General features: G+C 30.4%; 2 protein-coding genes across 2 annotated transcripts; one reads left to right on the top strand and one right to left on the bottom strand.

Annotated features, from left to right (window-relative positions):
* Positions 1-11: 11 nt before the first annotated feature.
* On the bottom strand, positions 12-3,009 carry RID2 (S-adenosyl-L-methionine-dependent methyltransferases superfamily protein). Its single transcript, XM_047298420.2, has 9 exons — positions 2,850-3,009; positions 2,672-2,747; positions 2,508-2,591; positions 2,336-2,391; positions 2,159-2,215; positions 1,798-1,847; positions 1,451-1,603; positions 459-591; positions 12-371 (listed from the first exon to the last, which is right to left on the bottom strand). Exons 1-9 carry the CDS (start codon positions 2,946-2,948, stop codon positions 204-206), a joined length of 876 nt encoding a protein of 291 aa, XP_047154376.1. The 5' UTR covers positions 2,949-3,009; the 3' UTR covers positions 12-203.
* A 6,001-nt stretch (positions 3,010-9,010) lies between these two features.
* Positions 9,011-10,378, top strand: SHT (spermidine hydroxycinnamoyl transferase). Its single transcript, XM_047298434.1, has one exon. It carries the CDS (start codon positions 9,011-9,013, stop codon positions 10,376-10,378), a length of 1,368 nt encoding a protein of 455 aa, XP_047154390.1.
* Positions 10,379-11,146: the final 768 nt, after the last annotated feature.

Below are 11,146 nucleotides of genomic sequence, written 5' to 3'. Positions count from 1 at the left end.
CAGTTGCCAAATAATACAAACAACTAATGAGACATTGATATTTACGTGTTTTTATAATTAAAAACAAAAACAAAATCATAATCCTAAATTGCACAAGAACCACAAAAAAAAAAACAAAATTGATATTCGGACATTCTTCATAAATATCCTTTAAGGCTCTCCATCGAAAAAAGACTTGGTACAGAGGCAAATGCCAGACAAGATCAAAATCTGTCCTTCCTTTTCCGACCTGTGTACTTGCTATCCTGAGGGACGGCATTTCCTCTTCTTCTCATCTGCTCCTTCTTCCTTAGTATCCATTCCTTTCCCTTCCCACTCTTATTGTTCTTTTTCTGTTTCTTCCGCGGTCTATGCCTATCTGAGATGCATACCTGATGTTGTTTTGTTTTTTTATTAATAACTAATAAATCCACTCATAAGGATAATACTCAAGCAATAATAAATATGGTAATACTCACTGTCTGATTTTCTTCATCCTCACTGTCCTCGTCAGAGCAACTCTCCCCATCTTCATTTTTACCTTTGGCCACGGATGAATTTACTGAACGTTGACCACACGTGAGAACAAGGAACTCTTTTCTCCTCTTAGAACTACCATAAGTCAGATGTTCTCCAATTAGTGAAACACCATGCTCAAGAAGGCTAGGTAATGATTCTTTAAAAAAGAAACATAGCTAGAAAACAAATCAAACAAGACAGTACACCTCGTAATCAAGCATGACCGTTTTTCTCTAGGAGTGTATATAATTGGTAATAAATCTATAACTATATAAAGCAAGGAGAGAATCAACTATGCACTAATGTGTGTTCAGATATATTACACATTTCTGTTCATCCTTCCCCCAACTTTGTCTATAGCATATGATAGAGGCCAGTGATGGAGCCACATTATGGCTAGGGGAAACGATTTCTTTTAATAAGCCAAGATAAATGTGATTGTCTACCGAAATTTCTTTTTGATATTGGAAATGTTGACAAACTTAACTTTTCTTTGATATTGTTATGTATTCATTATTTTGGAGACTTGCATTGATCTTATAATTTGGCCACCTCAATAAATATTCCATGGCTCCAACCCCAATCAGGGATCGAATATATTTTAAAGTATACAGCTTAGGCTGGTTCATTTTAAGATATGCAATAAATTTCAGCTGATTCTCACAAGGTAATGCTAAACCCCTAAACCCTAAAACAAGGAGAGACAATAGAACAAGGGAAAGGAATATAAGTTGAGCTTCTTCTACTTTTTCACAGTATAAGGTCAAATATATTTCAACAGATTCGAGTGTAACATGACTACAATTACCAGAAACAATAATTATAGCACTTACCAAACCCAAGAAAACAAGTTAAAATTTGTGCTGACTTGTAAAACACTATAATATATAGAATAATTTTCCAACACATTCTTTTATGAAACAAATTAACACAGCCGTATGTTTCTTCGTACCTGTGTGGAAAATCCACGACTATGCCACCAGCAAATCCAGCATGCATTGCAGCATTTAAAATCAATTCACGCTGGTCTATATTTTCAGGATATACTTGAAACACTGCTCTGGCTCCATTGGATAAGCATTTATATAAAGATGTAAAAAATGCCCTGCACAAAAAAAAATTGAGATTATATATTATTAGAACAGGGAAAAGGAGATAGCTTCCAGAATAATTGAATCTCTCTGTAGTGAGATTCAAAGAAAGTGGAACTCCAATTCACTGTATGCTTAGCTTGAGAAGCCAAAATACAAAAGATTAGAATAATGAAAAGCAGCACAATGAACAAGTAAAGGTACATACTTCAATCTTAATCGAGGGTTGTGAGAGGACTTATCAGCATTGCATAACCACTGCATTATCATATCAAAGTTTGCATTGTCATACAAATATCCACAGGATTAAGAATGAAATAAAATGCTGCGCCCAATTAAACTTTTTAGAGAAGTAGTACCTATTCAAATAAAAGTAGGCCTTACCCCAAAAAAATAAAAATGAAAATGCATGATCCAGGCATTCAAAATATATAACTGTACATTTCATATATCATAAGTTATAACAGAGTATGATCTCCTTCACCCAGTAAAAGCTCGGCCCAAACTAGAAAGGTATTGAATTTCCACAAATAATTTTAGTTTGAATTATTCATTTTTTTAGAGCACACCTGAACAGCAGATATACTGATGGCCCCGTCAACGACTCCAGGACGAACCCCTAAACCCTGAAACCAAATACATGTAAAGTGAGAAGCAGGCATGCATCATATTGCAGCAAACAAGCATCATGAAGGAATACATACATGGAAAAAATGTAAGAAAAAAAAAAGAAGCAATTATCATACCTGACCCATGTCACCAAGTAAAAGGTCACCCTCAACCTCCCGCTCCACCGCAACATCTACCAGTTTAACATAATTAATAAAATTAGCAAAAAAATAACAAAAATGCAAAACATATAGGACTAAAAAAATAATATTTAAAGAAAAAAATAAAGGAAGAACAAACATAACATACTAAGCATCGATGCTGAAATGTCAAGACCTATCCAATGGTGTCCATTCTCCGTGAGTGTCTCGCCGCTAAGTCCCGAACCACAACCTACATTCACAAATCATAAAACTTTGACAAAAACCCCAGAGAATAATCAAATTGAATTAAATTAAATAAGATTAAGTTACCTATATCAAGGAGTAATTTTGGAATGCCATCATCAGGTAAAGCAAGTAATTCAAGGGCTCTCTCTGACAACGTTGCCTTTTTGGCACAGATAAATTAACAAATAAATTTCATAAAAAGAGAAAATCAACTACAATTGAGGATGAGAAGAAGGAGAAGAAGGAGAAGAAAGGAAAAAACCTGAATTTGAACAATTCGGGAAGAAGAGGTATACTTTCGAGCTTCGGAATCGTCGTAGAATATCTCCGGCGGCGCAATCACCTCTGGTCTGGAGGCCATTCTTTCACAACTCCAAAAACCCTAAAACCCACACACCACCACTACTCCATTATTATGTTTTCACTTTCACACATATATTGCACTTTATTATTTATTAAATAATAAATAGGGAAAGAGGGAAATCACCATATTTTTTTATTAATTAAAATTTCGAAAAAATTTAGATTTTATTCTTTTATTATAGTCATGGTTTTATAATTTTAAACTATATTTTAATTAAAAATAAGAGATAAATAGAGTGAACATGTTAAAGATGGTGCTTAACACACAATTCACCAATTTTTTCATTTTCTGAACTTTATTATTAACTAGTTTTGAAATAAATAAAAAATACATTACAGTTTTACTTTTCTCTTTTATTTTTAATAATATAATTTTTATTTTATTTATTAAAGACAAATATAATTGTTAAGGTTAAATTAGATGGTAGTGAAATTTTGCATCTCTAAAAAAATGTATTTTTTCCAATAATTTCACTAATTATTTATTATTATTAAAAAAAATAGCATCTTATTTTATTTTTTATAAACTAAATTAATTGAATTTGAAAAATTACATATATATATATACATATATATATATACATATATGTATATAATATATATATATATATATATATATATATATGTATATATATATATATGTATATACATATATGTGTATATATATATATATATATATATTATATACATATATGTGTATATATATATATATGTATATATATATATATATATATATATATATATATATATATATATATATATATATACATATATGTATATAATATATATATATATATATATATATGTATATATATATATATATAAGAAGATATATTCAGTGTCTTTTTTATATTTTTTCAATCTTATCTTCTTAATTTTACTTTTAAATAATTATTCATAATAAGAATACTATTTTCAGTTTTATCATTTTAGTACAATTTTTTATTCAAATAATTACTTTCTATAAAATAATTATTTATATTTTTTCCATTTTAGTAACTACTGTTTCAAATTTATCTTTTTAACTATTACTTTTAAAATTGAAATAATTATCTATAACAGTACGTAAATTAGGGTGAAATATAATTTAATAAATATTAATTTATTTCATATAATTAACTTAATAATATTATAATATCATCACCTACTAATATAATATTATAAATATTTAAAAAATTATGTACACACAATATAGTTATAGTTATAATTTATTTGCAAAAGATTCAAATATTATACAATTATTCAAATATGTGCAATTATTCAAACAATTTTAATAGTGGTATTTGCTCACTAATTATATATGGTCTTGACTCTTTACTAGGTTGGTCAAATCCTTCACATGAATTTATTCTTACTTACATGGATTAGCACTAGAAATATTCACAAAGTCAAAAAGTTTTATAATAAAAAATTGGTTTAATAGCCAATTTAGTCCCCACTTTGGTTGAAAAATCTCAATTTAGTCCCTCGTTATAAAAGTGTTTTGAATTAGTCCTAACTTTTAAAATAGTGGGTCAGATTGGTCCCTTTCGTTAAATATAAGTTAACGAAATTAATGGATGATGATGTGACACAACTTAAAGCTAACGAGAGACCAATCTAACACATCAGCTTTAAGCTGTGTCACATCATCATCCATTAATTTCGTTAACTTATATTTAACGAAAGGGACCAATCTGACCCACTATTTTAAAAGTTAGGACTAATTCAAAACACTTTTATAACGAGGGACTAAATTGAGATTTTTCAACCAAAGTGAGGACTAAATTGGCTATTAAACCTAAAAAATTTACGGTCAAAATAGGTTAAGACTAGCTTTTGACCTTTCTTTTAAAAAAATATATTAATTTTGAATATAAAAGAAATGTAATTAATTCTTAACTTGTTATAAATTTAAGTACTTTTAATTTATCAAAAAATTTAAGTACTTTTAATTTATCAAAAAATTATATACAAACATTTTAATCAAATTAAATAGATTTTATAAGAGATTTTAATAGAGTGATTGCTTGCTTATAAAAAAATCATACAACAACATATAAAATGTTAAAAATTTTGATTGACTAAACATGTTTAATTTTTGTTGTTTGACTAAACATGTTTAATTTTTCTTGTTTGAATAAATATATTTTAAGAGTATATAAAATAATTATTTAATTTTGTTGTGCGAAAAAATCAAGATCTAAATAAAAACTAAATAAAACATTTCAAATTGAAAGTTTAAAATAATGAATTTATGAATAATAAGTTTATGGAAATTTTTATTATATGTTATTGTTTTTTTATTATTGTATACTTAAATTTGTACTTAAATTCTATCAATTATTTTTTTTTAATAATATATATATATATATATATAACAAATATATATTTAGTAATTATAAAAAACTTTAGTGTCAATTTTATTATAATTAATATAATATATATGCATACATAAATGATATTGTTTCTAAGAGTTAATTAAAGTCTTGTAATAAGATTAAATCATCTTAACAATGACACTTAAGAGAGGACTTTGAGAGTTTGAGTTTTTTTTGGCCCCCACTTGAGGAGAGATTCTAAAAAGGGACATTTTCAAAGGTGACCTAGAGTTGAATCATAGATCAAGTTGACAACTCTACTTTTTATATTGCTCATTATTAACTCAAGTTATTAAAACATAGTTTTTTGTTACCATAATATTTTTAAGGCTTAATAACTCGGATTATCCCCATTTTGGTAGAAAATTTCAATTTGGTATAGCTTTTAAGTTTACATCAATTTTGTTCTCAAATTCTTTAATGTGCATCAATCAAATCCCCATTTGACATCGTTAAAATAGTTAATGTTGTCTAATTAAACATGGTCTAGTGACAATTTATGTAGACGTGACACATGAATATTTTGTGATGTGGAAATTTGGGAGAAAAATAAGAAAATTAAAAACCAAATTGGAATAAAGACTTTCTCTATCTGTGAGAAGATGACGGAAAGACGATTTGGAGATTCCTTGTTATTTGTAAGTGAAAGTAAAAAATCAAACTTCAATTGACAACAAAGTGGGCTAGATTTTCAATTGAAAGTGCATATGTCTTGACTATGTACCATTGTATGTGTTAATTTTGGGTTTCTGTCACTATTGTGTTGTTGCGATCATGGTTATGTTCAGAGTTAGTGTTTTTTTATGTTTTTTGTCTTTCAATGTTATGCTTCTTGTAATTCTTTATGTGACATGATTGAGTGAGTAGTTGTTTATGGAATTAGTTAACAGTGGTTGTCTACCATTATGTTTAAATGTGTTGAGGTTGTGGTTCCCTATTTTAAATTTGTTTTTTAGTATGTTGGTGGTATGTAATGTAATATATCTTTTATTCTCTGGGCATTTTCAAATTTTTTAGGATTATTTATATAGATATATTAGTTGAAATGTGTGAGTTGGTTTTTGAAGTTGTGTTTTACGATGGTGAAAAGTCTGTGAATAATGGGTCACTGAAATATGTTGGAGAAACTAATATTTTGTCAGGTGATCCAGGCAGATTGGGCTACTTTGAGAATTTGTCAATTCTGAAGGAGATTAGTTATTTCAATGCGAAGGAGATGAATTATGTCAATGTTAAGGAGATGTGGTATTTAGTAAGTGGAGGTTTTATGTTGGAAGGAAGGTTGGAATTTCTCTTTGATGACAAATGTGCATGTCGTATGGTGAACATTGTCACACTCAACTGTTATGTTGTACACATAGTGTCCAAACCTCAAATAATAAATAACTTGGAATATTTTCCTCATGAGGGTGATGGTAATGAGGGTAGTTGTATGGATGAGGTTAAAGGTGAAGATGAATGTGAACATGAAGTTGATGTGGAGGGGGAGGGGGAGATGAAGTTCATGTGAATGGGGAGGGTGAGGATGAAGTTCATGTGAAGGGGGAGGATGAAATTGAATTTGATGTGGAGGGGAGGAGGAAGGTACGTAATGGTAAGGGTTAGGACGACTTTGATCTGAGTAGTTGAAACAAGTTCAAAGGGCAGGTTTTGAGAGTGGATGTTAGTATTTATGGAGATGAAGTGGAAGACAAATTTTAGGAAGGTAATGTCAAAGTTGAAGTAGGAATTGGTGAAGAATATGTCTTTGGACCCAGTGGGTCTTTTAGCCAAAAGTCAAAGGAAGTAGTTAAAGATGTACCTGATAGAGGTTTGTCTAACACTCAATGAAAATTTGAAAGTTTAGATAATGGTGAATATGGTGACTTAACACCGATAAAGACAAACATAAACACTTTGAAATATTTTCAATGACCAAAAGTATGGAAGACTATAAATAAATCAAATACAAAATTTTATTATTCATTTTTACATTTATAAAAATATTTATATTCAACTAATTAAAAGGTTGTATTTTTTTAGTTTGAATTAAAATGGGCTCGTTTGAATGAAAATATGTCCGCTTAAACGAAAATGTACCTGTTTAGCAAAAATTGGATAATTTCGTAAATTAAGTTGTAGTGTTACTTTTACTTAAGTGTAAAAGTTCTTTGCTTGAGAAAAATATGATCAAGAGTAAGATTATTTTCAACTCTATTTTCGTTTGAGTGAAAAAAAATTGGTTAAAGGACAAAGTCAATAATAACAACCACAATAACAAAAATAACCATCAAATACCATGATATTGTAATAATAATAAAAATAACAATATAACAAAAACAAGATAACAATAATGACAATAATAACAATACCAATTATAAAAATGACAATCATAATAATTATTACAAAAAAGGAAAATAATAATAATAATACTAATAATAAATTGTAATAGTAATATTAGTAATAAAGAAAGACAAGAGGATTGTCTTTAACTAATATAACAACTTTATACTGTCATGTTGTCCTTTAAGGTTAAAAATGAAAAATGATATTTTGACATACACACTTATTTATTTATTTGACACTATCTTCTTTCTTTATTTATTTTTTCTTAAAAATACAAAAAATATTTATATAATTATTTTACTCTTATAATAAATATCAAATAAATATAAATATAAATATATGTCAACTTATCATTAATCACTAAAAATAGGTCAATGTCATATTTTATTGTTATAGGCCACGGCTAGGAGAATTTTTTTATTGATTTGTTTTGTGATTGGTTTTCAACGTTTGATTCTATTGCCATTTTCAGGTGCTTGTATCGCTAGTGGTTGATAACATGTTACGACTAGAGGGCTTCAATACTCATCCAACAAAGTGTCCTGCCGTACACATTTCATATCGTGCCCCTTAAAATCGTGAATAGCCAATCAGATATGAAAAATATTCTTTCACACGGTTAAATTTTTTATATTTATTTAACATTATTTTTTTTTACTTTTTATTCTCTGCTTTCTTGAAAAAATATAAAACATTACATTTGTGACCAATTTATCTTTATATTATATGTCAAATAAATATAAAAGTATGTCATGATATCATTACTAATTATTATGTATTCTTATTTTTTATGCTATATATATTTGTGTTATTTATTTATTTATTAAGTATTCCTTACCGTTAAAAAAAAATGTTGACTAATTTTCTTATATTATAACTTTTTGGAAATCTTTAAAAGTTGAGCTGTGTTTAACAATTAAAAAGATGCTTATAAAGTAATGCAAAGAGGCAATGTGAGTGATTAAATCCATCTATATGGAGATATTTAGAGCAACAAGTTGCCTTGTGGACGTGGGCCCACCTTTTCTATTTGGACCCTAAAAGTGGCTTACAGAGTAATTAACACCTGCAAATAGTAATTATAAATTGTTTTTACAAATTGATGAAGTTACCTTCTCAGGTTTTTTCTATACTGTAATCAAATGCCTATAAATGGGCACGGTGTATGTGACTATCAAGCATCAAATCTCAGCCAACCCCATCCTCTCTTTTCTGCTGCTTCTGAGTGTGTGATTTTGAGATAGAGAAAAAGAAAATACTAGGGCTATGATCGCATCGATATATTAGCATGCACTGTCAGAAACACTTCAAATGAACCTCTTCCATCGTTGATTCACCCTCGAAAACCTTTTATCTTGTCTGAGAGAAGCCGAACATGTCCGTAACCGTGAAAGCATGCTGCACTGTGAGGCCAATAGAGGCAACATGGTGCGGACGCGTAGCTTTATCTGAATGGGATCAAACAGGCAAAGTAACCCACGTGCCCTTTATCTACTTCTACCGTCTTCCACAAAACTGCCTCTCTCAATACAACACCATTGCTTCCACCTTGAAGGACTCATTAAGCCGAGTCCTGGTGCCGTTTTATCCACTTGCCGGTCGTTTGCATTGGACAAACAATGGACGTTTAGAAATTGATTGCAATGCCACCGGCGCTCGATTCATTGAAGCCGAATCATCATCAACCTTACAACATTTAGCTGATTTTTCATCTTGTTCGGAACACCACTACCTTGTCCCTGCTGTGGACTACTACTCCCTACCAATTCACGAGTTGCCGTTGGTTCTGGTTCAGCTGACGAAGTTCAAGTGCGGTGGCATTTGTATTGGCGTAACACTTTCGCACGCAGTTGTGGATGGACCAAGTGCACTGCACTTCGTATGTGAGTGGGCAAGGCTTTCACGGGGCGAGCCTCTGCGTACGGTGCCATTCCTTGACCGGAAAATTTTGCGTGCTGGGGAGCCTCCTTTGGTGCCACTAACAAAATGTCACGTTCACACGGAGTTCAATGATCCGCCCTTCTTGCTGGGCCGAACTGATAACAGGGAGGAAAGGGAGAAGGAAACCACGATGGATTTCGTTAAAATAAGCAAAACTCAAATTGAAAGATTGCAAAAGAGAGCAAACGAGAGTTCGCCAAGGCCTAGAAATGATCGTGGTTATTCCCGTTATGAGAGCGTGACTGGTCACATATGGAGATGTGCAAGCAAGGCAAGGGAGCACAAAGAGAACCAACCTACCGTTCTTACTGTTATAGTTGACTCAAGGGGTCGCATGAAACCTCCTTTGCCAGAAGGGTACTTCGGGAATGCCAATTTGGATAGTGTTGCATGTAGTCTTGCGGGTGATTTGGTGTCGGAGCCTTTGGGGTATACGGCGAGTAGAATAAGGGAGGCGATTGAGAGGGTGAGCGATGAGTACGTGAGGTCGGGGATTGAGTTCTTGAAGAATCAGGAGAATATAAGAAGGTTTCATCAAGATCTTCACGAAGAAGGGAGAGAGAAGGAGCCTTTCTTTGGGAACCCGAATTTGTCTGTGGTGAGTTGGTTGAGGTTACCTTTCTACGGCATTGATTTTGGGTGGGGGAAGGAGGTTCGTATGAGTCCGGCAACACATGACTTCGATGGAGATTTCGTGCTTCTTCCTGATCCTGATGAGGATGGCTCTATACTCGTTTGTATAGGTCTGCAAGTGCTGCATCTTGATGCATTTAAGAAGCATTTTTACGAGGACCTTGCATAAGACTCGTGGGAACGCCTCAGCCTATCTCAGCTGAAATAGAACAGCTTCGGAACTTAGCATAACCTAAATACGTCACGACCTTGTCACCTTTTCCTTCTATCACCTTTTTCATTTTTCCAAGATAAAGTATATTCATCTCGTTTTGCATTAAGTTAATTTTTATATAAATTTTTATCACAAATTATATTTTACATATAGCATATTATCAATATTAATATTTAATGATTAAATATGTTTTTAATATCTAAGTTTAGACTAAAAAGTGTAATTCATTATAAATTTTATACATATTAAAAATAAATGTATATAATCCTTTTAAGAAAACATTTTTCTTTTGAATTTTTTAAAACTGTATTCCGTGCTAAAATTTCAGTTGAAACTTATCAAATCCCAAAACACATTGTCAAAAAAAATTAATTATTTTTAAATTTAATGTATCAAAGTTTCGAATATTAATAAGTTTTAATTTTACGTTTATAAACTAAAAATACATTTAATCCGTATATATTTTACTATTAAATTATTATTAAAATGATGCAAATATATCAAATTAGTCAATTAATTAAAATACTACCAAATGAGTATGCGGTAAAAGAAATTATTGAGATATTGTATTGACAACACTAATATTTAGGAAGTACTTTTGACAATTTTCTAAAATTAAAGTACCAGCAAAAATATTAGTTTTAATCATTAAATGTTTTAAACGACTAAAGCACTAACCTAAGTATGTTTCTGGAGGCCTAAATTGTGGTAAAAGCACGTGAT

The sequence above is a fragment of the Vigna umbellata genome, chromosome 1 (genome assembly GCF_029865625.1).
Source record: "Vigna umbellata cultivar VRB3 chromosome 1, Vumbellata_1.0, whole genome shotgun sequence".
Classification (NCBI taxonomy): Eukaryota; Viridiplantae; Streptophyta; class Magnoliopsida; order Fabales; family Fabaceae; genus Vigna; species Vigna umbellata.
Note: the sequence above shows the minus strand (reverse complement) of the source record. Positions and strands in the feature narration are given on the sequence as shown.